Source organism: Typha latifolia, chromosome 1 (assembly GCF_019914945.1).
Source record: "Typha latifolia isolate L0001 chromosome 1, TyphaL0001v2, whole genome shotgun sequence".
Lineage (NCBI taxonomy): Eukaryota > Viridiplantae > Streptophyta > Magnoliopsida > Poales > Typhaceae > Typha > Typha latifolia.
Genome location: NC_133086.1, coordinates 2,882,838 through 2,910,775, shown reverse-complemented (window position 1 = coordinate 2,910,775; position 27,938 = coordinate 2,882,838). Strand labels below are relative to the sequence as shown.

The following is a 27,938-nucleotide window of genomic DNA, read 5'->3' as shown; positions in this document are numbered from 1 at the left end:
ATAAAAAATATATAATATTTTTTTAATAAATAAATATATTATTATTTTTTTAATAAATAAATATATTATAAATATATTATTTTTTTAATCTAAAGTATTTTCACTATTTTGACATAGAACGTCACCCATTTTTCATACAAATTCACAATTCTTCAATATTATAATATCAACTTTATATTAAATTTAATAAAATTATTATTTTTTATATTAATATTAAACTAAATATTAGAATAACTTAGCTCTCTTCCTAGTATAAAGTAAGCCTCTTATTGATCGGACCCTTAGTTAACAAACCAAGTTGGCATGATCCCCCCACCTACATTGGTCCTGTAGCTGTGGTTAAACATTCCTAATAAAAAAAGATTCAAGGAAGTTGATAGAACTCATATATGATTTTCCTCAGATTTCATTGCAGGAATATAACATATTAACGACGATGCTAATTACCGATCACAATCCTCTCATAATAATCTTTTACAAAAACCATGCCATCCCCTTTCTTCTTCTATGATACATGCAAAAAGGCGCACTAGCTTAATCCCAATATCTCAAGCACATGATCAAGAAACTGAGTACCTAATGATTCTTGATGGTGTGGATTTGGGTTCCTCCTGGTTGTTAGAGCCAGGGCTGCCAGATGTATCTGAGCTGCTGTTCTCTGTAACCTGTCCTTTGCTTGACAAGATCTTGCCTAGTATCTTCTTTGGTGTCATGATACCTTTCGGTTTACCGTTGACGATCTTGCTGTCATTGTTGCCGCTGCTCCTTTCACTCCCTCCGCTTATGCCGGCGAGCTTCATAGACTTGAGTAACTTGAGGTCTTCGACAGTTGGTACTCCATCCCAATCATCCTCTGTGTTTGTTGTTGCTGCTGATCTTGAGCTCCCATAGGAGCCAATGCCGCTGCTGTCTGCTCGGATGTTGGCTGCAGCAGAAGCCCTTGCCTGCTCATAGAAGAGGACCTGAACTACCAGTCGTAACGGTAGGCGTTCATTCTGCACGGCATGTGTGCAGGCGTCTGCTGACAATTTCCTGCAGTCCATCAGTCCGCATAATTTCTTCCTTTCGCTCTTGCTCAGGCTTGGATGCTCCTATATACCCAGATGAAGATAATGAACTATTCATTAGGTATTCAAATGATTGTTGTAAACACTGTACAAAACAAAATCTTATAGTTCACGAAGAGGGAATATAAATGATTGATATTTGTCACAATACCTTAAGATACATATCAACAGCACGATAAAGCCCATCTTGCACAGGTCTGGAATCACTTGGTACCATTTCAGCAAGATCAACAAACTTCAAAAGAGGCAAGCAGGGATCTTTTGCAATCTCAACAAGATACTCATCGACCAACTTTGCCACAGCTACCATTGAAGTACCTGTAGCTTGGCTCTTCATCTCCTGAAGCTCTCCAGTAACCTCAGGGCAAGGTTGCACAGTTTTATTGTCCTGCATCATGAACTCTTCTAATATATTAAGAACCATGTCTATGTCATAAGTGGTGCTCTCTCCAGCCGTGGCAGGGATCAGAAGATCAGTCACAGAAGCTTCGTCTAACTGGCTGCCTATTCGTTTGATGAGTTCTTTCTTTCCTGTTTCACTACATTCCAACAAACTTGCAACTCTTAATAACTTCAAAAGAAAACTGCATGAAGCTGAACCTTTTTCTGATGGCAACAACCATATAATGTTCTCTACCAATGATCGGACTTTTACATCTCCATGTATCATCAACGAGGCCTTACCAAGAGATGGGAACCTCTTGTAAATATAAGCTTTTAATGCTTCTCCAATAACTCTTGTGGAGACTCTTCCCTTGGTTTTGATGGCCATTATAACCAGCTTGTATTGATCCATTTCAAGCTCAGTTAGGTCTTCAACCCACCAGTCCTTTGGCACCATTTGCTGTTTCTTGACACCATTCCAGTGTGAATCCAGACCATTTTCAGATGGAAGCTTCTTTCGATTGTAGGTATATGACCATTCAACTTTAGAAGCATCTATTGAAGCCCTGTTAGCTATGGAGTCTATGCAGTGATTAACCAATTTCAGCTCCTCAGACCAGGGCAGCAGAGACTTGGTAGTCTGAAGAACTATAATTAAATCTTTCCAGGTTCGGAATATGCTACTGTTGAGGAAGACTTCAATTTTGTAAATGAGATTCCCTTTATCAACAGACTCATGCATTTCTAAGTACTCTGCTGCACATCGAGCTGCAATAACATTGTAAGCATTGAGGGTGACAGTCATACCATAACAAAACTTTGCACAAATTTCAAATGCTGCAGGGCCACCCGGTATGTCTGGAATGTAGATCTCATCATTACATTCATCACTGGTAGTAGCCACTAACTTCTGCAGGCGAGAACTCTTGGACAGAAGCGGAAACTGCATAGAGTGATTGGTGCAGAAAGGGTAAGCATGACAAACAGATCAAAGATGCAAAGCGTATGGGAGTAGAGAACAGACAAGAAGATCAATGAAGCAGAAACCTCCATGAATGGTGCTTCAAAATACATTGGTATAATACCATCAACTGATATATTGGCATGCAGTCGCACAAATTCAATTATGTCAAAATCAAGACCAAAGCAAGAGGAATGGTAGCAGAACCTTTATCACATTACTACTTGGAAGAAAATAACAATTGTTCATTTGTACTATCAATTTATACCAACATAACACAAAAGTATTCAGGCATATCTGTAACCTTTATGATCTGCCACCTAACTTCAGAAAACATAGTTCGTCACTGGATCCCTGTTGTCTGGACGTAGTCCTTTTATTTTTATGAGTGCAACATTTTTTTAATGAATTAAAGAGCAACAATTACAATGGCAATTAACCAAGCTGCAAAATATATAAAACATAAAACCACCGTTCTCATAACTTAAACTTTTAGAGTAATTAGTAAATTAACATGGTATATAAGCAAAAGCTCTGAGAATGATAACATGGTATATAAGCAAAAGTTCTAAGATTGAATCTTATCAGACTCATCTGTTATTTAAAATATAATAACTTTGCCAATTTATGTTAAGTACACTTTTTGAGCCTCTCAAAATATCTCAAGCCCCAAATAAGGAAAAGTACTAAAAAAATAAAAAATGAAAACTAACATTCTCTAATAGCTTAAAATTTTAGATTAATTGGAAAGTTAACAAGCAATAAAAGTTTTGAGTATTTTCTGGATACATTTACGACAAATTTCTGGACTTATTAGCCATCATAAGAAAGGGAATAAAGGAGGAAAGTCAATACCTTGTGTAGGTAAAACTTCACATTCCCTACATGAAAAATGATGTCAGAAGCCAATTCCGTAGCCACAATCCTGCAAAGATGAATATTTCCTTTAAGAACCAAATGAACAACAAGAGACCACATCATACTTTCTACATATGTGCTCTAAATCTTAAGTAGCTTTACAAAACAATGATATAAATTCATTTGAGACATCACACCACAACTAAACTGACAATCAGGTGAGCGTACTCAAGCCCATATAGTATCTATCATCCACTTGTTAGGTCCTGAGGATTATTCTCCGATCACTTACAAAGAACCAGAAAGATGAAAATGACTCACAGATATACTTCTCAGAGGAAAATATGTTTAAAAGGGTCCTTCAATGGACTCCCTATCCCTCATAAGTGGAAGGAAAGAGAACTTATTCCTAAATCAATTTATATCTAGCAGCAAACCAGTACAAAATGTTACTCCATATTATCCACTTCACCAGAAGTAACCAACATACTTGATTCAAAATCCTAAGAATCAATCTGTTGTTTATGCTAATGCTACTCAATGGCAACCTAAGGTAAAACCATATGGATCAATATGTTGCTGTACTAATGTCGCTCATAATGCAATGGTTGTTCCTAAAAATAAGGGGAAATCATCTTTACTAGTACAGGAATAGACATAACTCACACCAGGCAAATGACTGCAGCTGTCATCATTTTAATGAATAAGAAGAGTAAAGAAAGACACATGTATGGCTATCCTCTAAATCAACCTCATGGAATGATTTAAAAGATTTGCATAGATTGCAGCAGGGTTAAGCTCCTGGTATATTGAAAGCATACTCTCCCTTCAATTAGTTTCAGTATCTTAGATGGTCCAACTAAGAAATTATTATAAATCTACTACAGATCCCAGATCTAATACCAAGGTAGAGGAACTGAAAACATCTACACAAACAAATGCCACAATGACACACACACACAGAAAAAATAGAAAAGGAAAAATCTGAAGCATTTAGATTCTCGCATGTAAGCTAACACATTAGAACAAAGAAGAAAGGAAAGTTAATAATATAAATAATTTCAAAAAATACAGATGAAACTAGAACTCTGATAAAGAATAAGCACTTATTGATATTAAACGAAGTTCCAATCACCTAACATCATTCCCATCTGTCTGAAAAGAATCAGGCTTTGATCCAAGCTTCATAAACTTCATTGTGAAAAGAAAAAGGATATGCACCTCCTATTCCTCACTTCCTCGACACAGTCCCTTCGGCCGACTTTGATGAGTCACAAGAACAAATTACCGCACAAAAGCAGTGATAAGCCAATGACAATACCAAGGTGTGCTTATAGGAGATGGGTAGTTGGACTTTCTTTTTGCAGGACGAAGACCGAATATTCCAACGGTTTCAAGATGGAGATAGTGGTAAGTAAAGAAATAGATTGCTTCCAGCTAAAGAAGATGAGTCTAGATTCTGAGGGCCATTTCGATTTACTGCCCCAACTTGAGATGGGCAGGAGACCAAGAGATGCGGTCCAAATGAAAGGTTTTGTTGTTTCCTGGATCAGTAGCAGAGGCCAAGGAATCCGGTCACAAATAGGCCAGGACACAGGGGACAGCACCAAGCTCTCCTGACTAGTAAACGATGGAGAACAGAGACACCCACCAAACACTAAGCTGACACCACCACTTACCTTCTCATTTTTTTAATAGTTTTCATCCTGACCTCAGTTGTTTACTTCTTTTTTCGTTTCTTGTTCTTGCTCCACTCTGGAATCTACTAGATCTAGTGCTTCATGCCACACAGAGCATTAATCCACATTCCTCAAAACCCACCTCCCAAGCAGTTGTGATCGGACTCCTGCAACAGCAAACATTAAACTGAGGTGAGAGTATGTGCGAATTGAAACTCCAGACAGTGAGCATCTTTTTAAAGGAGAGGAAGGGGGTTTAAACCACTGATCTGCTCAAGGAATCTTATCGAGTTGTTAAAAAAACCCACAGAAGAAGGAATACAAGAGAAAAAACAATACGAGAGCCACGAAACCATGTGAGACTGCATGCAAATGGTCAGCATTTAACTTGGGGTGTAGCAGTATGAGAGAGAAAAAAAAAATCAAACATAAATGAAATAACACCATGAGACTAAAAAAACGTATGGTGGTAGAGACCAACCAACAAAGAACTGCAGAAAGGGCAGAAATAAAAGCAAATAAGGGCCAAATACATTAAACCAGACATAGATCAGGAAATAATGCAATATTTTTAGAAAGAAAACCCCAACAAGGACCACAAGCACACATTAATGAAGACCCACCTGAGGACAGCATACGTAGGCAACCCAGTACCGGAGAACCAAAGCATTACCCATATGAACAACGAAGGCAGAAGAAAGAACCCACCTCAAGAGTGCAGAACCAAGAAATCAAGACCCGAGAGAGCGAATGGATGGGGCCAACTAAGACTGGTTAAGAAGGATACAAAGAAAAAAATAAAATAAAAGGAAGGGAGAAAGAGAGATATAGAGATGATTTTGGAAGAAGAAAAAAAAGGTAAAAAAGCAAATCACCTTAATAGGCCACCACAAACACCACCAAAGACCCTGCAGATGTCCTCCAAAGAATCACTACTCCATGGCAGCAGCAGCAATGAGAGACAGCATGCCCCCTCTCTTGCACACACCACCTCTCTGTAACTTGTCAGTCCTCCTCACCCACTTTCCAAGCCCACGCCCACCAAAGACATAAACAACAGCATAAAGCTAAAGGAATAGCAACTATCTCAGAACCAATGGCCACAACAGTCCAACAACATACTCTGTATATGTTCCCCCTTCTCTTCCTCCTCTACCAACTCCCCCCTCCCCCCTCCCTCTTCTCCCTCTTTCTTAAAAGAGAGAGCAGAGTATTACACAAAAAGCTCTCCTTCTCTTTCTCCTTTCACTGCTTTTTATTGCTATTTACTGTTTCTTTATCATAGCTTCATCTTCCCACCCACATATTCCTCTTTTACCCTGCACAGATAGAGAGAGAGAGAGTTTAAACAACTATAAAGTAACTTTAATGCCCACTGTAGCAGTGCAGCTACAAGAAAAAAGACTGCTCTCTTCCTTGGATACCTGCATGGGTGATCATTATACATTGTTATATGCTCCCATTTTGTTTATCTGAAGAATTCAATCCATCAGTTAGTTAGTGGTCAATAAAGAATGTCAACAGCTCCTCTTCTTTTTCTTCTCGTCCCAAGTCCCAATCTTGAGACAATCTTTTTTTTTTAGAGGTTAACCTCGAAAGTAATGGACTACTACTTGATGCTCATGTAGCAGTAGGGCTTCGAGCCTTTTGCTTATTTTACTTTGCCTAAATCAAATTATATATATATAAAGATCAACTTCTTCATTCTTAGTGTATGATGGTAAACGAGTATGACACAGTTTAACTGATAAAATCTAACACAACTCAAGAGGACCTTCTCACAAACCTTTCAAAGATCGTCTAGGTATCGTTTGATTTGTAGAACCTTTCAACTCAGAAAGGCCGTACGTAAACATTGATGATCGTCTCAGTTGTCATCAATCAAATTTTGCTTTAAATGCCTATAAGGCCTATGACTTTTTTATTTATGAAATAGCATCAACAGTCTGTATTCCTGCTGTAAAGTTATACGCAGGCATATTTATATCACTTTCTTCTGAGCCCTGTTTGCTTTCGGAACTACAACAAGTAAGCGGCGGATACATTTATGATGCAATCTTATTTTCTCTCCTCTCTCACTTTTTAAAAAGTTTATTTAGTTAATTTAGCAAAAGAATTCTAGCTCATCACTTCAATTTGAAGCCGATAGAAAAGGATTTTTAACGATATCACTTCTTAGCATCAGTCAGAAATTATTCTGATAAAGTGCCAACATTTTGTTAATAAAAATTAAAATAGCATCGTCAGCTGCTTTACACTATCAAAAGTATCAAAGATGACAGAATCCTGGGAGAGGTTGAGATTGCCTATTGATATGTATAATTTGGACAAAATGATCTATGTACCAAGAAATTTCTAGCTCTCCTTTCAAAATGGAAGCCAAGTTCTGATGTCAGGAATTCACTAATCAGAAAACACTATAACCTCATAATGCGTAGATCACTGTATGCAATATAAACAAAAGTTATTAAGAAATAAGCTGAAGTAATGCTCTGTCCTCAAGGTTAGATGGTAGAGATGCTTACCTTTCTTTGAGGCAGTTCAGGGTTCTATACCAACTTGGATCTTTCTGCTGTAACATCAGCACCCCTTGTTTAAGACCAAACAAAAAACACACTCTAATTGAGTGGCACTTAAATAAAGGGAAACAATCTTTGACCCCATCCCGACACCACCAAATTGAGGCCTTTTAAACGAGTTTAGTTTAGCATAAGTATAATCTTCTCATCAAAAAACAAGATAAACCATCTAATCCGACTTAATAGTCAATGTCATATTTAGGCCAACATATTTGAACCAAGCATCCCTTTAGTGGTGCCTTGCCAATTTGAGAGAGCAAAAAAGAGTGAGCTCAACCTAACTATCTATCTCCCCTGTATACATAGCATGCAAAAATTTAGACTAGATGATTTCCGAACAAAGTTAAACTTAATGGCTTTGATAACATCTATTACTATGCTCTTAAATCCACAGAGATGATGCCACATCACCATGGTTGTAGAAGGTGGTATCAGTCTCATGCCAGCCACACTTTATCACCCTTAGCAATTTATTTATATAACACCTGCTACCTTCCGTTTCACCACTGTAGTGATGCAGTTCCTCTAATTTCCTACTGGAATCTTTCTTATTCACATGCTATATAAATATAGCCTCCAAAGCACAAACTGTACAAGAATGTGCAGCTTTTTCTCATCTATCAGAAGCTGAACTTAACTTGGAACTGGGATGCTTCAAGTGTTTCAGTTATAGGATCAAGGATAAGATTTATAGTTTAATACCACACCATAAGTCCATGCATGGGTTGTTCTTTATTAGATTGAAAGGTTTTAAAAGAGGATCTTTAATTAGCCTAAGCTATAATAGGATCTAATTTTCGCCAGCAACCCATGATGACCAGCTATATTTAAAAACTATTAAGTTGTGCCTATCGACATGCTTATTGTCTCCTCCTTTTCGCACGGATTAGATTTGTTTAAAAGATTAAACAGGGCCATTAGGCTTGGACCTACTTGTTTAAAAAAACTAAAAAAAATACTTCTCTTAGGTCTACTTTGTTGATTCAAGCATGTCATGCTGAAATTAGGGCAAGTTTACTTCTTTCATCTGCGATTAAGACTTGTACATAAAACTTGCCTTAGATTTGGCGCAAATCGCATGTTGTTGGGTTAAATAACAAGTTAGTCTATGAAATCAAGCATACAAATTGACCATGTTGAGCCTACTGAGCATCAATCAATAACCAGAAGAGAACTGAAATTAGTATCATAGTCTAAGAGTTCTAGCTGCTTCAAATAAATAAACCTATAAGATATTGACCACCCAAAGCAGTATTCATGAGGCTATAAAAAACCAAAACTCCCCATTAATCTATCTCAGAGATTAAGGCGAAATCCCTCAAAATAGGGAGAGGATCCCCTTCTTATTTTTGCTGCTTAACTTTTGCTAATGAGCCTAGGAAGACGTACACATCACCTTAATGTGGTAATGGGGAACATGACACAGTGGGGACAGTGGAACTAGATCTCTCGACTCAAAGAGATCTCCTGGTAAAGCTATCAAAATTGTTCCAAGGACCCACTCTTGCATAATGCTTCTGCCTGTAGAATCCTCACATGCAAAATTTTGCATTCTTGGCTCTCTCTCTCTCTCTCTCTCATCTCTGATCAGTTTAGTGTCCTCATGCAACTCACAAGAATCTTAGACAAGGAGGGGAGACACTAGAGAGACACACAAAGGGTGTTCCAAAGCACAAGGGTTGGTGCTTGGTGCAATCCAACACAATCTGTTAATTTGTCAGTGCATCTCAACAAGGGCCAGCTAATGCAAAGAAAAAGGCACGGAAAGAGAGGAGCAACAGTGGATGCTTTTTTTTTTTTGATCATTCTTCAACAGTGGATGCTTATGTCCACATATATAGTGAGAGAGAGAGAGAGAGAGAGAGAGAGAGAGAAGTTTTGCAAAGCAGAGGCAGGGAGATCCTATGCAACCCCAACTGCAGGAATATTTCCTGCAGTCAGTAAGTAAATTTTTTTTTCTAGACTTTTATAATCTAGACTGCTAGATAATTTAATAACAAATCTAAGAGATTTTATAGTTCTCTGCTAGCTTAAGCTTAAAAAGAAGGTAAAGTAAAATTGGTGCAACTCATTAGAGTTTGCCTTCCTTCTAGTCAGAGCTTCGTACCTTTCAATCCTCCTGGGTCAAAGCCATGGAACTAAGAAAGGATTAACTTTAGAAAAGAAAAGATCGTTGACAAAAAGAGCATTAAATTTCATATCTGCTCTACGCTCAATTTATTCTAAAAGATGTATTTAATCAGATGTGCATCATTCATTAGGTCATCTTCCTTGTCTTCCACATTCCATCACATGTCTCCCATTTGTATTAGAATATTGACTTTATTGTATCATCCAGATGGTACGCTTCCCGATTAATAAAGTAAATCCAACTTCGATTGGCTTTATAACACCAAGAAAATTTGTGATTGGTGATTAATACGTGAGATTTAAAATTCTCAACTTGACATGCAGTTGACACCAAATAATCTCTTCCTAATTCTCCCTTAAATGGAGTCAGGGACCCAACAAGATCGTACCAAGTGCCTCGCGCCACGTGGTCGGCGAGCGCCCACTTGTTAGCAACGAGAGAATATATATCAAGTTGTTGGTGAGATCTTCCATAGGTGTGATGGCGTGCATTGGTCTTTGACCGTAGTGACACAAGAGATCTTAATCACGTTGCATGCGTACTTGGAATCAATGAGAGGAGGAGGAGATGTGGGCTCGAGTCAATTGCAATCCGGGTGTGGGAACTTGCTGCAGCCGGGTTACGTGGCGCCTGCATTACCTTATTCCCTTCCACATAATGGTGTGTGAGTTTCTCTCTCTATCTCAAAAATAAAAATAAAAAAAAATAGAAAAAGGAGTGTGAGTAATCTAAACATCCTGGTCCTAGTTGGCGTAAATATCTAGAGACACATTTTGCCATTCATTTTTCTCGGTCTGTCATAGATTTCTGGGCGACCTTTTAAGGGGCCCTTAGATTTATCCTAGAATATATAAAATAACGACAAGTGAAATAGAAGAAACTTGAGCTTGGAAATAGTTGGATCCAGATGAGTGTTAAAAACCTGATTCACCTGGATTGACTCCATTTACTATCAGCATGCCGCAAGAGGTGATTCTACCTGCTGTGTGCAGTGTACGTTCCTGATAAAGGTTGAATGTGATGTTAGCTTCTGCAAAATACTACTTGTGCATGACGTTGCAAGTATTTAATCTTTCGCTCAGACAAAATTCTCTCAAAGAATGAAAACTTTGTCACATGCAAGAAATTTGGAAGTACATTCTTGAATGAGGAAATTGAACAATCCTTGCTACAAAAATATGTTGAGTCACTCTTGAAAACAAAATTAAGATTGAACACGTCTGAAGTCCCAACGATAGAAGACTGGCGATTATCAATTTTAGCACACAATTTGCTCCATTTTTCTTTAAATAGTCCTGTTTTCATAAGAAATTGCAACGCGAAAATAGGAAAAGGGTTTATCAGCAGCGGGCCTAAAGCAGGCTTTTAGGCATTGAGTGCACAGATGAATGTCGATTAATGTTGCAAGCAACAGACAAAGAAGGTAAAAGGGTCGTACTCTACAAATTTTATACATTTAGGAACCTACATTCTACTAGTTCTCTCGTTCTCCAACAAATGTGATCATGGAGGTGCAGGCATTGCTTTAGGCTTTGGCTTGACTTCAACTTCATTTACATTCCGCAGGAAAATAGCATCAGGTTCATGACTGCAAGATGTAGTGGACATGTTAGTTACCACATTATGATAGGAAAATATTAGTGTATGATGCTTACGATATATCTCCCTCTTCAAAAGTGTAACTCGATGCCACAGCAAGCAAACAACCATCTCTGCTGAACGATAATGCTGCAATGCTTGTTGGGTATCTTGAGTACTATAAAAGATCAGATGATATTGTAAGCATGAACAGCTTCCAGATAGTGATATTACAGTATTTTCACTGAATAAAAACTAGTACCTGATATAATCTTTTCTTATTGTTGCCATCCCACACATTTACAAATCCATCACATCCTCCAGTTGCAAATGTCCCATAGCTGCACCCAAAAAAAAAATTTCTTGAATGTAAAAAGCATGCATAGAGAAATACATGGTGTACATTAGAGCCAGAGAGAAGAGGGGGTTCACATTGGATGGAAGGCAATTGCATTTACGGGATAAACAGTGTCCCTCCCAGCCTCAGATTTTCGGTGGCATTTGAATGCATACCTGGATGAAGAATCATTTGAAGAAGCAAATGAATTATAGCAGTAATTCTATCTGGTATCATGTATTATAAAGATTACTTTGCAAAAATACAAAACTTTGTATGTCTTTGTCCTTCGATTTTGTTTCATATCAACTGATGGAAGCTTAACAGATTCACTCAATGACTATAGAAGCAACACATGCTTTAGAAACTTCTATAACATAGGATATAATGAAAAACTCTGGAAAGGAATATTTTACCTATACTGATATATAAGTTCTATATATGAACACTTGCAACCATCACGGCATTGCTAGCCAATGTCGAACTAACGGCTAGACAACTACTAAAATGTTTATCCAGGTTGACTCCAGTAGTCTATGGGTTACAATATGTTTATTGGAATGTGCATCCACATATACATAATGTACATGTAGATATAAGTATATAATGTGATTTTATTACATGCCTAATCTATGTCAATGATACATTCTTTTAATATGCTATATATATATATATATATATATACATTTATGTAGCTTTACAAACCATATATGGTTATGTAAATTTTTTTTTTCTATCTATGTATGATTCAGAGATTTGGAATCTACAGTTGTATTCGGGAAAGATAAGTGGTTATGTATTGGGATTTAAAACTATTGAATAAGTAGTCTCAGTTTTCTTTTTCAAGCAGATGTGCTAATATTTCTAGCACCATATTGGAAATTATAGTAAAAGAAACAACATACTTCTTAGCTTGACCAGCCTCAGATAAATCAAAGAACTCCATAGCAACTCGGCCCTCCACAGAACTAAGAGCGAAACCTGAATCAAATAGCAATCTGTGTCACCAAATATCTTGAGATTAGAGCTACAGATTGATAGGATGCCACACTAATAAACTTCTCAAAGGACAAAGGCAAGTTATGCATGAAATGCAAGTACTGTATTAAAATTTATAATGGTAATGAAAATGTGTTACAAGGTTATTTAATTGAAAAAAGTGTATCTTATGTCACATATGAGGCTTGTAGTTGTTTCTACTTTCTAGACTTCTCTTACCAAGAATATATGAATTGTCATCAAACTTGTTGTCCTCATAGAAAGCACAGTTTCACAAAATTGCATAATTAACTTGTGAATCTAACAGAAGAAAGACATAGGTACTAGACACTCAATTGATCCCCCATAATGATCAAGATCATGTCTTTCTAACTCCCTGTTGTCTCCTATTTCCCTCCTCTCTTTCCTTCTTTTAGTTAATTTCTAATTAACATAAAATATATGAGGAGGAAAATCCCTCAGTTTGAGCCTTTGCGGAATTACTTCATGAATGCAGAGGTAAGCTAGCAGTCGTCCTTTTATAATCTAGCATAGATTCTCAGATTATTTAGGATATGGTCCGAAGGTGCAGACATGCAGTCATCACCCACTGTATCATATCCATACTCCCCCCACCCACAAGGCATATTACCATTCTTGAAGAAGAGAAAAGAAATTAATACGAAAAATATTATCTGCTAAAGCAATAAGATTAACATATTCCATCTCTGCCTATTTATGACACATGCTGAAATTCTTTTATGGAAAGGGTAGAGTTTCTTTATTGCTTCAACTTCATACAAGTACTTACCAATCCCATTAGGATAACAACAAACACTTCTTGTTTGATACTTCAAAGAAGACTCTCTTCGCTGTTCAGGTTGTGACATATTTCGCAAATCATAGACATTCACATGCCTTCCCGCTGTTGCAACTACTAAGTGATGGCCAACAAGAGAAATGCAATAAACACGCTCAGGTTGTGGGTATGTCCCAATAAGTGTATGATCTGGCCCACTTGCACCTCTAGGATCCCAGCATTTTAATGTCTTATCCCAACTACCTGTGATTACTTGGCCTGACATGACATATGAAAAAAAGAGCACCAGCATTCATCTTAAGAGTACAAAACTTCATTTTAAATAAAGAAATACAATTTACATAAATATCCTAATGAGCAACAAAATTTGTCACCTGCTAAAGAACAGTATTTATCCTTTGAAATAACATAGTTTAGTAGAGGCTAAGCTGGTAAGCAGTTTTAGTTCATCAACTCAACTATACTAGCATAATCATCACGGCCACAGACACAGTCTACACTATCAGAACAGTAGCGTGCCAGAAAAAACAACATATAAGTTTGAGTACTTCAAAATCCTCTTAACTTTAGCACCTCCCTGTTAAACTGCTTTATAGGCCAATGGCACCCCTGTAGTTCTTGAGTCTAGAGATATGTTTGTATGCATAAGTTTAGCATGTTGAGCTCATCAGTATCACCGTGTTGAAGTCTTTCATGAACCAATTCACGAACCTACTCAAAAGAAAAGGAAAAGAAGAAAAGAAAAACTGTGCCTCAAGTAACCTCTTACATTTAGTGCTACCTATACTTGAAACCTTAGCATCTATCATTAGCATAAGCCAATGTCAGAGACCTTTTGTGACACTAAATTCCTAATCCAATCACTTAGCTACTATACTGATTTTCAGAGGAGCCTAACTGAATGAGAATGACCATCAAATAAATGGCCCTACTGCAGTGCAAATTTAGTGATCATCTACACAAAAGCATTATGTTCTCATAGATACCTTTGATTTAAACATCCATAGTGCTTTGAGGATTTCAGAGTAAATTAGGAAACATTGTAAAAGATCTAGACTTTATTTATTAATCCCAATAAGTAAAATCAAACCGAGAAGCCTTCACAGGTACCTTGTATGTAACTGAAATATTTCAAAAGATAAGACCAAGTCAAAAAAGTGTTGCATCTGTAGTCCCTGGTTAACTAGAGGAGCATAGTTTGTGGATCTCAAAATGGTCATTCGGTCATGCCAATTTTAGGGTGTAGGTGGTTGTTTCCCTATCATATTCCTGTGCTTCATACTTAATCACTCTTCTTTAAACCTTCTTTGTGAGAATATATTCAAAATCAACTCAAGATTGGACCAACACACTATCTATCAAAAGCCTTAAAGCTCCTTCACACTGTGTTTTCTCATTCCCATGTATAAACCCTAAATCTCTGAGACCACCAAACAATGTATTAATTCTTCTCTAATAGCTTACTTATTCACTTCTTCCACTCTTAAGCACGAAAATGATGGCCAGGTCAATACATGATGACGTAATCCCAGGGGGGCCATCCATACATTAAGGTGTAACCTTCTGTGGTCATTGCATCTCCATGACAGATAGGTACCTGAACAAGGCACTGTTGTCAAACTGAAGATTCAAAATATTAATGTTTATCTTTCGTGCTGCAATTTTGCTAAAATCATAAAAAACAACCCTACAATTAGGAAATTTCTAGCAAATAATAAGTTCAGTTTATATATGTACACAACCAAACAAGAAAAGGGAAAAGAGGCAGAACAATCTGAATAGAGACCACTAGATAAGAGCTTAAGAAGATTTGTGTGCAGAATGCCTGGGACATGCATTCTCTACTGCTTGCGTTAAGTATGTCCATGCAAACTCATCATAGCCCCTATCTGTGGAGAACTCTTTAGAAATCTGACTGAAAGTTTGGTTATCTACTAGCATTTAAAAGTGCTAAAGCAAGCAACCTAAGAGCAACATCTTCTTAAAAATTTTGATAATAGATGAACAAGTTCCAAATAAGAGATCCAACTGGGGTCCTCAGCATATAATGAACATTAGATAATATCATTTCCTTTCACCAATAATTGAGGTACTCTACAGAAGAAACTGGACCTTATAAATGTTAATCAGCAACCAAATATAAGTACTCGCCTTTCAGTTAAAGTTGTAGCATATGGAAACAATAAACAGTAGATTTGATTGTTATTAGTCAAACTGAAATGCATTCTTCACATTGAAAATACAGTTGTAAATAAAGGTACCTGCAGCATAAGAGTACTCGACACAACGGACAGGAGCACTATGACGGCCCAAAATATCCTCCTTGCTAGAACTAAATAGAAACCTGCAAACCCAAGATTAGACTTCCACCACTCGCCAACAAGATACAACCAACACAAAGATGGTAGTATAACTACAGATCAACATGTCGGGATTGATAAATTTAGTCTAGCCAAAGCTCTATTCTGAAGTTTTTGCAGAAAAGGCATTACAAAGGCAACTTTATTATGAATATTGATGCAAAGGAACAAGTGTGCATGAATTAGTGAAAGTCTAGCAGCGATATAATCAAACTAAAGTTTCAGAAATAATTTTTAGACATAGATTAACTAGCAGCCACAAACTCCCCATATATCACACTCTTATATCTTCCCATGTAGAACATCCTAGACAGAGATGACATTGTGAACGTCGTTCTGAAGGACGGTACCCCACTGCTCTTCTTAGATTCGCCAATTATCAGTTCCACCCAAAGTAACTACCATCAAGCATCAAGAAAACACTTATGCATCATCTCCGCAGTCTTGCCCTGCCAAAATTAACTCAAAACTGGAACAAAAATATAAAGCACGGATCTATGCATCTAAGTCCCAAGAGCATCAGTTTCCCAATTAAACCTAACAAAATCAACAGCAATAGAACAAAAAGAAATAAGTACTTAGACAAGATGCCAAGATATCGAAACGCTCAACTCATACCTTCGAACCGTGTGATCGGCGTTCGCACTAAACCCAGACGAATCATCGTGGAAACAGCAATCCAAAACTGGCCCTCCATGCAGGAACTCCCCTTTAAGAACATTAGCACTCGCATCGTAGAGCCGAACCGTCTGGATCAAGCAAAGATCGAGCCGATTAGGATTCCGGGCATTAGAGGAGAGCAAAAGATTTGGCGGGGTACCTTATCCCAAGAGGAGACGAGGAGGTGATCACTGTGGTTGGAGAAGCGGAGGTTGGAGATGCCATCAGAGGGGGGGTTGGTGAGCTCCCTCCCGCCGCCGGGAGGCACGGCGGCGCTCATGGCCGCTCCAGATCGGATACGAGAGGGCTAGGGTTTTGAAGTAGATGAAGAGGAGGGGATGGAAGAAGCCGGGTTCCAGGGATAGCGAGGCGTCGAGGAGAATAGAGAATAAAAGAGATGTTTGTTTGTATATTTCGCAAGAGATTTTAAAGAGAGAGAGAAGAGAGAGATGGACAATAGATTGAGAGCAGAGCGGGCGGAGCTGGGAGGTTCAAATTTTGTAATTAAGAGATGCATCATCGAACTGGAGATTATTTCATTAAATCATAGCGAAGGCTCAGTTCCAGCATCTACAAACTAAGCCCCGATCCATCATCTTATTCGAGTTGGGCTTTGTAGGCCAGACCAACACACTCTTTTCCCAATGGGCCGAGCCAGTTAAAGTTTATAAGCCCATTATATATATATGGGATATTTATTAAAAGAATCTTATATTTTATTTTTATTAGTATTCACATTCAACCTTGCGAATATAGTTGCAGAATGATATTAATACTCTTGAATAATTAGAGATAAAATAAAATCAAAGTATTTTTAACATATTAAAAATAAAATGCAGGAGATGAATATATATATATCAATGTGGATATTAATAAAAGTAAACGGTAATACTGTACTCCTTAGTACTGTAAGTTGTATGGCTTTCTCACGTAGTGTACTACTTGATAAATTTCTCACGTATTGACGGATGGAAATAATATGGTTTTCCCAGTACCTTAGTACTGTACTCCTAATGATAATTATTAAGTAATAACAGCAGTTCCAAGAATTTATAACTCAATCATATGTACATAAATTTTATTATCTTGCAGCACTATTTGTTTCTCTAGTGTATACTAATCTAATTAGCATCAACTCCACGAGCTTACACGCATCAAGATTTGATGGGTCGATATAATTATTTTAGTACCCCACACATCCATGATTACAACTATAAAAATTATCATTTGAGAACTTGTCCTTAAGAATTATGGAAGGACAAATTGAAGATAATATTTTCCTTTCTCTGCACGATCTCTGTGGCTAACTAATCTCAATTGCTTGTATATTTTTGTTGCCAGTGGGAATATTTCTGTTAGAATTTTTTTTTATTTTTTTTTGGCATTCGCAATCTCTAAATTTGTGAGTCCATAGGCTATATAACTCAGTGATGACTAAGATTAATGTATTCTAATGGCTTCAATAAGAATTAAGTTCTGATAAAGGATTTGCCCAATTGGAGATTAATATTAGAATAACTCATGAATTGATCTGAAGGACCACGCGTGAGATCCTCCAGTTCTTTGCCAACATTAGATAATTAATGACTCTATAAAAATAACTTTTGATAATTAACTACTCTATTAAAATTTGAGAGTCCAGACAAGATTAACAAGCTATAACTTGTAAGTAGACCCAATATAAGTTCCCTTATGAGGAGCACAGACATATATATTTTTTTAAATTGAAATAAGAATTAGGAGAATAATTTGCAACCTAGCATTGATGCACTTAGAATTTTGTTTATTATAAATCTGCAACGTCCTTTGTTATAGGCCAAGAAACAATGGCTAATTCTGCAGTCTCCAAAGGGAACAAGGATCGAATTCCATGATAGTTGTGTTCATTTTTTCCTCTTCTTCATTAAGAATGTTAAGAACTCCTCCCCACGATCATGCCAACCTCTTTATTTCCTCTCTCTTTGTTTATTTCCTCTTCCAGGTTCAAGGAATACTTGCAGAAAAATTCCCACGTTCTGCACAATAGTCATATCCATCTCTCACTCTTATACTCCCATCACTCTTTTAATCCTTGTCTAGTTCTAGATCAATCATGAGTTTATGCTCTTAGACTTGCTTATGTTGCGTTCTTGATTGCCTCGTGGGCGAAATCTTGGATAAATATATCATTATCTCACATGAAGAAAATGCAGGTTTTAATTCCATCATCTGACTTCTGCTGAGTTGTATTGGCCCCACAATGATTAGGCAGATGCATCTTCGTCGAGAATTAATAATTTGCAGTTGTCTGTTGGAGAGTTCAGGTCAAATTTATATGCGAAAACATTATTCGCAACCATCTGTATAAGTACTACATTCTGCATTGCTTACCAAATCATTCTAATTCTTTCCTATCTAAATTCAAGTGTTTCAGAACAAGATGGAACAAGAAGGATATGAAGCAGCAGTCTCAGCTGAGGAGTCTGACATGATGGTGCTGTTGCTCGGGGATCAATACATTGCGAATGAAAAAGAACAAGAAGCAACCACAGCAATGACACCCATGTTTTGGCCTTATGATGCTGATTTCAATCTCTGTTTTACTGATATTAACTGCAACTCATACTCTTGGCCACAAGCAAATTCTGGTCCTAGTCCTAGTACCGGTGGTAGTAGTTTCCTTCTCTGCGCTTCGAGCTACCAAGGCAATTATTTAGGTGATAACAATGTAGTTCCACCAATCGACATTAGCTCCATGATGTTCGATTTCTCCATTACAGAAGAGCAATTTGACAATCCCATTCCCATGAATGAGGAGACTAGCAGTGACAAACCAGGAGAGCCTTTGGAGCATGCCATTTTTTCTGACCACACCTCACTAACCAAGAGAAATTTTCATGTCAGCGACGATGACATTTCTGCGAAGATTCCTACAAAGAAGTCTCGGGCCTCAATGCCGGTTAGTATAAATCTTGTTTTGAGCTAGAAATTGAGCCCTATAGAATTTGCAGGCCATTCTAAGCGATTTGATTGTTCTTAGGCACCAAGGAGAGCTAAGAATTCAAAGTCTAAGAAGTCCCAGAAGTGTGTCAGCACAGACAATGATGAAGAAACCAATGCTGAATTTAATGGGCAGAGTTGCAGTTCTTACATATCAGATGAAGATTCAAATGCTTCTCAAGAGATGAATGGAGAAGAAAACACAAGTTACAATTCAAGTGCAACTCAGGATCTGAATGCCAATACAAGAGCTGGTAGGGGGTCAGCAACTAATCCTCAAAGCCTTTATGCAAGGGTAACCAATTCTCACAAACAGAACTGAAGAAATTAATACCCACGAATTGATTACTGATTCACTGCTTTTTTGAATTGTTTTCATCAGAAGAGGAGAGAAAGGATCAATGAGAGATTGAGAATACTACAGAACCTGGTTCCTAATGGAACTAAAGTAAGTTTCAACATTATAATATGTTCTTATGTTACTGCATTGATCTGCTCGTCGTGCTGAAGCAAAAAGAGTTGATGGCTAACAAGTTTAATGGATGTAACTGGACAGGTTGACATTAGCACAATGCTTGAGGAAGCAGTACAGTATGTGAAATTCTTGCAGCTCCAGATTAAGGTTGGTATTCAGATCATCTCCTTTAACAATCAAATTTATGTATCCTAAGAACAAGTGATAAAATTAAACAAAGATGAAGAAGACCTTGTCACAATGACAATAATTCAATTTGCGAGATTCTTATTTTTCCTCTTTAATTTGGTGCAGCTTTTGAGCTCTGATGAGCTGTGGATGTATGCTCCCATCGCTTATAATGGGATTAACATTGGGCTTGATCTAAAGATGTCTCCACCACAACAATGAGATCCAAATAGAAACATGGTGCTGAAAATATGTTGTCCGTAGACTTTCATTTAGTACCTATTGTTTGTATTTTATTTGATTCACTCTGCACAGGGACGACTTTTTCCTAATAAGTTATTCTGTGAGGAACTAATCATAATGATCACCATTGAGTCAGGTTGTAAGAACATATATCTTATTTTCATACTCCGATAGAGAGTTGACTTCAAACTCATCGAGCCTCTGCTCATAGATTGTAAAAGAGGTGATTTGTAAAGTTCATAAAAATAATCAAACTTTCAATTCTCGCTTGAGCAACTGTAAAGTTCATATTTGAAATATAGTTCATGATGGAGTAAAATAACATAGTTCCTAAAGGAGGAGAGATTGTAACCTTCAACAAGGTAAGTATAGAGATAATTACAATTGAATTCACAGCCTAGTAGCATTGATCAGACACAGACAAGCTTCAATGCAAACTTATACTGTTGAGAGTGCACAGCTTGAGCTCACAGTTAGGGATTTCAGTAAGAATATAGCCAAAAAAAGATAATTCCAACCAGCGTTCAACTCGACACAATTTGAAACATAATTCAATCTAAATACTTATGTTGTTAAATTTCTTCAAAACAAAAAAAACCTTAACTCTATTAATAAGATCTAGCACATATTAGACTCAATAATCTTACCATTCATATTGTTATATATAAACCCCATATCATTATACTCTCCTTGAATCTTATCCACCTTTCCCAACTAAGATTTCTTGCTCTACCGTGTATAATTAAATCAGCCACAATACTGCAATATCGTATTTCAAATGTGGCGTTCTGCTAACTGTACAACGGGCTATGCCATGTGACTCTGTCGATCAATATGTTCTTTCCACAAAATTCATACCTTAATAGGGTGGCATGTTTAAATAACATCTCAGATTACAATTGCAGCTCTCCAGTTCACTAGAAATAAAATGATAAACAACTAACAAAATATCACCTAATTGGTTTCTGAGCACATTAAAATCCTATTTTTGATACATGCACACTTGAATTGTGTAACTGGACTACATATGTTGATTTCTGACAAAAAATTCTATACATGTAGTTTACATAAATCACTGCTGGTAAGAATTAGATATCCATATAACCCTCACTCAGTTGGCATACAAACAACTTTCCTCAGCCCTTATGCTGATATTTTTCGGCTCACATCCCCCCATGATTTCCTTATTGGTTCATAAGGGAGACCATACTCCTCTGTTCATGCATGGTCTTCATGTGAATGATTGGGGACTTCTCCTTGACTATCCAATGGCATGTACTGAGCCATAATAGCTCTGATCTCGGAGTCCATATATGACTGAAAGAAAAACCACAGAATTAGGATATGCAGCAGAAAGATAACCAGAAAGTAAAGCGTTTGTAGGAACTACTTGGTGAAAGAGTATAACAATCATCAAACATATGATGAGAGTTTAGTTGCAAAAGTGAGACTTTGGTACTAGTATCTATATTTACTCTAGGGAAGTAGATAGAAAAGTTAGAGCAATCCATTTCTCATCCACTTCCTCCCAACCCATGAAGAGTACGCTTTTCCACCATTTCTCTTTTATCATTGTCTTCCAGTTCTGAACTGCCCTTCCAGTTCCTATTTTCTAGAAAAAAGTTTTATGAAGTAAAAAAGAAGTAGGATATCTGAATATGTTACCACCCGGAAGTCCAACTTCTCACAACTAAACAGTGCCTTAGTGAGATAGGCTTTGGTAGTTATATACCATGATCAGGAATTCAGGATGAAATCATGTATAGAAGAATAATCAAGCAAAAGTTATTCTAGTAGGTATCATGAATAATTGAAAAACTAAATTAATTAACAAGTGTTGCAGAAATTCAGAGAATATATCTTTAGAAGACAGAAGAGCATAGTGCATACAAAAGTAGTTTAACATACTAGCAAACTTACCCTTAATCTATACTTGTACACAACATATGCTCCCAATGCAGCAACAAGCAAGATAATCAAGATAACCCAAACAGCAACCCAAGTTGCCTTAGCTTCGCTTGCACTTTTACCTGCAAATTCACCATTGAAACAATATCAAGAAATATATTGAAACAACGAAGCAAACCTAAGTCACCTTAACTTGCAACTCACTTATGCAAGTATCATGTTCCTTGATGTATAAAAGGTCTCCACTGCAGGTGCATTCATAGCTTCCCCAGGTATTTTTGCAGCTGCATTCGGGGCATTGACAAGCTTTCTTCTCCTTGCATTCATCGATATCTGTGGTGGTGAAGAAAGCAGTTATCTTTTTTAGCTGGGTAAACCATCTTATATGGTGGAACAATTCTGTTAATATTTAAAATGCCACTATGCTTAACCACAAGAAGCAACAAAATCCACTTGTTCTGCATTAATAACCATAAACCTTTTTCCCAAGAGAACCTACAATAAGAGGAAACAAACTCATACTAATTCCAATAGTATTAATTCAACTAGAACACTACCTTCACATGTTTTAACACCATCCCCTTTGAATCCAGATGGACACTGGCACTTGTCATTTCCACTTTCCTAGAAGAAGCAAATACATAAATCAAGAAAAATGTGATCACTTGAAAGGATATTGCACCACTTGTCCAGATCAGACACAACGGCATTTTGCAAACATAAGAGGGCTGAACCAACCTGACATGCAGAAAATGTGCTGCCATCACGACTGCCTAGCCAGCAACCACCATTGTTGATCCTGCACCTTCCAGGTCCAGCAGCTGCAGAAAAAGAGAATTGGTAGGAACAATACCACATGAGGGTATGACTACTCAAGGAAAAGTACATATTGCTAACACTTAGCAGAAGTGGTCAAAGGTGCATGACTTCATGGAAGCAAAATGAAAAAGTAACTATTATGAATTTGGTGCTGAGCTAAGTATCAAATGTGTATGGCTGACAATAATATGATGGATGAATTTATGATGAATGTTTCAGATGTTTACTTGCAGTTATTTTTTATATCATCATTCATCTGCATAACAAAGATATCTGATTATGATATTTTACATTAAAATATCACAATGAACGGGAAACAGTCTGCAATAAAATGAATAATCATATCTAATATGATGCATTCTATGGTTTATGGTCCAAATGCTATTTTGACGACAATTAACTTACGAACAAAGGAATGCTGCAATAACTGGATATGTTTTGACATAGCATTACCCCTAGGCAAATGACAGGGTTTTGCCAGCTAGAGTAATGGTTCTGAAGAAGCAAAGGAACATTACCTTCACAGCTACTATAACCATCACCCTTAAACTGAACACCCTCAAACATAGGACACTCGCAAACTCTGCCACGAAAAGTGTCCTGAAAATAATACAATTATTATAGATAGAAAAAGTTGGTTAAGATATATTTCTCAACTTCATACCTTGCAGGCTGTAATGTTAGAAGCTTTATCATGCCAGCAACCACCGTTATCATTCAGACATTCATTTGTTTCTATATCTGTATTAAAGTTTATAAATCAGCACTTTGTCCTCCAATTCAAATGTAATAACAAGTGGAAACATGCACAAGAATATGTTTATCATCACTGATCCTTACCATCACTCAAACAAACAGCTGGCTCTGTAGTTTCCTCAAAACCAGCACATATAGCTTTCAGGACTGCTTTCTTTTCTAACTTTCCTGTAATTCAAACCATTAACACTTAAATCCCTGGAGAAAGGAAAAAGGAACCTGAAAGTAGCTACAGCATATACAAGACTAACCGCGGTACTGTCGGTTGTTAACAATGAGGGTAGGCAGTATGGTAACATCTCCCCTTGAACCTTTTCCAATCTTAACAGAGATTAAAATTGGAAATTAGGAATAAGAGATCAGATGAATAGGCTTTGTGCATGTGTGTGTGTGTATATATATATATATAGGCATTATATGAAAGCACTTCATAACAACATATCAGACAGGTCAATAAATAAATACAAGAAAGGGAGAAACTCTTTACCTGGGCGTCCTGCTCCATTTTCAATATTGGATTGTCAGAATCTGCATCTGGATCTCCCATGCACTTATCAATCTTCTCGGTGTCCAGCCCTGTCAAAACAAATAATATTAAAATCTTGTCAGAATGCCAAACTCCCAATATTATACATTCATGAACAAAAATTCAGCTTAGATACAACATGGAATGCACAGTATATTTCAAAAGATATAGATCTAGCATTTTATATACTTTATCAAAGCTTACTAATATCAATACCAAATTTGTTTCATTTCTGAAAGTAGACCTACCTAGAGATTTAATGACAGTGTCAGCACACTCTTTATTATATTTTTTATCCTTCATAGGGCACCTGATGTGAAAATCTGTTGCGTAATCCCACCAGATCCAAGGTTTTTTACTTTCATTAGCAACTCGAAACACACAAAGTTGTCTCAGGTTCTCCACAACCACATCCTTCCCTTCATAACCAGTGCTAAAATCTTGCTCAGGATCAGGTGCACAGTATCTTCCATGGTTAATGCATTGGGACTTGCATTGCTTACTGACAATGAATGCTTGAGGGCAGTACCATGTTATATAATGGGGTGTAAATTGACTATAACCGCCTTGCTCAAGTAGTTGAGCCGCACCCTTAAATTCCTTTAAAAAATTCATCATCATTTCACACTTAGCCCCACACTCATCATTGCTGTTAGTCCATAACTCATATTCCACACGGTCATCTGGATGTGGAACTGCCTCTCTCCAGTCGAGGTTCACATTGACCATTTCACCACTTCGGACTGCCTTCTTTAACTGTTCACCAAATTTTCTGTCAATAAGGGCTGATGGAATTGTTATGTTCTGTATGTACTTGGCAGCTTCATCATCCTCTCGAGGCAAATCCATGGTAATCAATGGCTCATCCTTGTCATCTATAACAAGAACTGCTGAGGCACCAGCCTTTTGAGCATTCCAAACCTTTTTAGCAAAAAGGCAATCTGCGGAAATACAGGATACAATTAGATTAGATAATTCAAATGGTTTCTTCAATGGGCAAAAAGCTGTCATTCAGAAGAACTGTATAAAAAACCTTTAGCTGTTATAGGATTAGGCTTAGGCTGTAGCAACACCTCTACATATTTTTCTTTTTACACTTTTCCAAGTAAAGGTTAATGTAGTTGCACAGTACATTTCAAAGATAAACTTGTGACAGCAAGGTTTTATAAGGACAAATTCGTTGCACAGGATTCTCAATCTATAAAGAATATGCATTTTTACATCAAAAAATCTTAAAGAAAGTGATCCAAGATATGTATAAATTCTTGGAAACGTCTTTAAAAGTTAAAACATGATCAGAACTCCATAATGAGATAGGTTCTTTCTTCATGACTACAACATAAACAGTGGTTAGATAGTTCATTTATCATATAAGTGTCTGTATGTCGGTATCATCATAAGATAACAGATTCCTTAATTTGCATGAAATTATACTATACAAGTAAAATATGATTTTTCACCTTTTTCTCACTTCATCTCTGGAGTCCAGCAATATTAATTTCATCTACAACAATAACATTAATTGCATTAAATTATAGTAAAAACTTAAGTCGCCGAATCCGCAACTTAAGTTTTTAATCTCTCTCTATCTCCCTCTCTTCCTCGGGCTAGGGCACCCAACGGGAGTGCGAGCTAAGGCGAGCGGTGAATCAACAAGCCGCGATGACGATGGCAAGTTCAACGACGAGGTTGATGATGAACGGCGAAGCTACTAGGAGGGGTGCTGCGTGGCACCCCTCATACCACATGCTGGTACGCCACTGGCACAACCATCCATCACCTAAATTGCACTTAACTATCCTTCAATGCTTACTTATCAATACAATTAGAACTAAGAGAGGCCTTGAATCTTCAGAACAAATTAACATTTGATTTACTAATTCATTATCTTTATTCGTTCACAAAAATCACGCAAGTGCCATTTGCCAACTGGCTGATCCCTAATTCTTCATTCTTCCAGCATGCGGATCGGTGATCCCAGATCAAAAGGTACCTACCACTTTTCACTTCATTATTTACAAATTCCAACATGTTCTTCATTTAGCAACAAAAAATTAATTAATTTTTTTTAAAAAAAAGAGAGAAAAGAAAAGGACTTATCTCGCTAACCAAATTATATAAATACGACAATCCATCCTACTACCGATTTAGATACCAAGTAAGATAAGATGACGAGATTACCTCCGCGATCAATGAGAAGAAAGTTAGGGAGCGCCCCGGCCTTTGCCCTAAACGAATCGGAGAACTCATCACAAGCAAAGGCATTGTCCTTGGGATACACCACTGTTCCCGCCATGCTCCCGCCGTACTGCGGGATCCCGAAGTTTCCGATGGCGCTGTCATGCTTCCCCCGGAGCTCCTGCGGCGAGGTCACCATCAAGCTATTCTTCTCCACCACGAACCTGGCCGCCGCCACAAAACTCCAAGAAACCAAGAGAAGCCCTAGGAGAAGCCCCTTCGATTTCGTCATCTTCTCCTCCCAAGACCGAATGGAGAAAAAGCGGAAGAGATTGATGTGGATTACGGAGGAGTGGAAGTTTCGATCTCCTTCGAGTGGAAAAAGATCTCGAGCTGGTTGTTTTTAATGAGACGGGAGATTTAGAAATGGATTAATATGTTTGACCGGTGACGTTGGGGAAGGTCCGGAAGAAAAAAACCGAATGCAAATAATTATATTTCAACATGATTGCAAAGGACGTTTTATTCTTTTTAATTTCAAGGTATTTGAATGAAAGCTAGAATATGCATGTTGTTATATGTTTAAGAAAAACTTTATTTCAGGTTAAATATATTTTACCATAGTGTACGATTACGATCTAAAATATACTTTAAAATTTTTTAAACTAATTCCTATAGACAGTTAGTTTTTTAATCAAAATTAAAGTTTTAATAAATTTTTTAAAAATTAAATAGCAAGCTGAATTCACTCTATTTTTAATTTTTATTATCGACAAAAATAATCTTCTCTCTTATATAATATTTCTTTTTCTTTTTTTTCTCTTATATAAGTATTTTTTTTAAATATTCACTTTTTTTTCTTTTATTAAACCTAATTTTTTATAGAGTTTAATAATTATATTGCAACTATGAACAAGATAAATATGGGGTTTAAAAAAAATCATCTATTTTGCCTAATAAACACGAAAAGAGTATTTTGGTTATTCTGTGCTTTATTAATTTTGACCGAAAAATTAACTGTTTCAGTTTAGTCGTATGAATTATGAGTTAGTACAATTTTTTTAAAAAATACAGAGGATAAATTAATTTTGAGTATAAATACATAATATATTTAACCTATTTTTTTAATTTGTTATTTAAGAGGCGGGGGAAATTGATCAGATGATACGGCCCATACGGGCAATACCAGAGTTTGGGGTGGTCACGTTGTGTGCGTGTTGAAGGTGAAAGGACTGGGATTCTCCTTATGTACAACGATTATCGTATTCGGCATCTTATGTAATTACCTATACCTTCTTCCAAATTTTAAATAATTTTTTTTATAAAATTACAACTACTTTCTTCAAAATATTGTAATTGTTATCGTCCCGCTAGTTAAATTTATCTAATTATAGTTAAAACATAACATTATTTTTCTGTTGCATAAATTATTTAAAATAATTTAAAAGTATTTAATATTATAATCAGTATCGTATAGATGTGATAAAATTTGAT

General features: G+C 36.8%; 4 protein-coding genes and 1 long non-coding RNA gene across 8 annotated transcripts; 1 reads left to right on the top strand and 4 right to left on the bottom strand.

Moving 5' to 3' along the window:
* Positions 1-373: 373 nt before the first annotated feature.
* Positions 374-6,199, bottom strand: LOC140800441 (phototropic-responsive NPH3 family protein NPY4-like). 4 transcript variants are annotated; one of them, XM_073155243.1, is made up of 6 exons: positions 5,825-6,199; positions 5,658-5,719; positions 4,406-5,116; positions 3,268-3,337; positions 1,219-2,394; positions 374-1,091 (listed from the first exon to the last, which is right to left on the bottom strand). In XM_073155243.1, exons 3-6 carry the CDS (start codon positions 4,465-4,467, stop codon positions 561-563), a joined length of 1,839 nt encoding a protein of 612 aa, XP_073011344.1. In that variant the 5' UTR covers positions 4,468-5,116; positions 5,658-5,719; positions 5,825-6,199; the 3' UTR covers positions 374-560. The 4 variants fall into 4 exon arrangements, with proteins under 4 accessions (XP_073011344.1, XP_073011353.1, XP_073011359.1 ...); XM_073155252.1 differs by having other exon boundaries at positions 5,573-5,719; positions 5,825-6,180; XM_073155258.1 differs by lacking the exon at positions 5,658-5,719 and having other exon boundaries at positions 5,825-6,079.
* Positions 6,200-9,911: 3,712 nt separating this feature from the next.
* LOC140781011 (uncharacterized) lies at positions 9,912-10,660 on the bottom strand. The gene is made up of 2 exons (XR_012107621.1): positions 10,582-10,660; positions 9,912-10,337 (listed from the first exon to the last, which is right to left on the bottom strand). It is a non-coding gene; the product is annotated as an uncharacterized lncRNA (long non-coding RNA).
* Positions 10,661-10,908: 248 nt separating this feature from the next.
* On the bottom strand, positions 10,909-16,960 carry LOC140781003 (mitotic checkpoint protein BUB3.1-like). The gene is made up of 9 exons (XM_073126752.1): positions 16,553-16,960; positions 16,351-16,481; positions 15,634-15,716; positions 13,364-13,630; positions 12,480-12,555; positions 11,670-11,750; positions 11,500-11,578; positions 11,315-11,415; positions 10,909-11,247 (listed from the first exon to the last, which is right to left on the bottom strand). The coding sequence occupies exons 1-9, from the start codon at positions 16,670-16,672 to the stop codon at positions 11,163-11,165; spliced, it is 1,023 nt and encodes a 340-aa protein (XP_072982853.1). The 5' UTR covers positions 16,673-16,960; the 3' UTR covers positions 10,909-11,162.
* A 1,851-nt stretch (positions 16,961-18,811) lies between these two features.
* LOC140797502 (uncharacterized) lies at positions 18,812-20,236 on the top strand. Its single transcript, XM_073150977.1, has 5 exons — positions 18,812-19,330; positions 19,412-19,666; positions 19,754-19,819; positions 19,928-19,993; positions 20,141-20,236. The coding sequence occupies exons 1-5, from the start codon at positions 18,812-18,814 to the stop codon at positions 20,234-20,236; spliced, it is 1,002 nt and encodes a 333-aa protein (XP_073007078.1).
* Positions 20,237-21,080: 844 nt separating this feature from the next.
* Positions 21,081-26,992, bottom strand: LOC140798584 (vacuolar-sorting receptor 1-like). The gene is made up of 12 exons (XM_073152478.1): positions 26,448-26,992; positions 24,515-25,207; positions 24,228-24,316; positions 23,992-24,061; positions 23,825-23,908; positions 23,649-23,725; positions 23,503-23,584; positions 22,904-22,986; positions 22,723-22,789; positions 22,370-22,498; positions 22,178-22,287; positions 21,081-21,574 (listed from the first exon to the last, which is right to left on the bottom strand). Exons 1-12 carry the CDS (start codon positions 26,734-26,736, stop codon positions 21,476-21,478), a joined length of 1,872 nt encoding a protein of 623 aa, XP_073008579.1. The 5' UTR covers positions 26,737-26,992; the 3' UTR covers positions 21,081-21,475.
* Between the last annotated feature and the right edge of the window lie 946 nt (positions 26,993-27,938).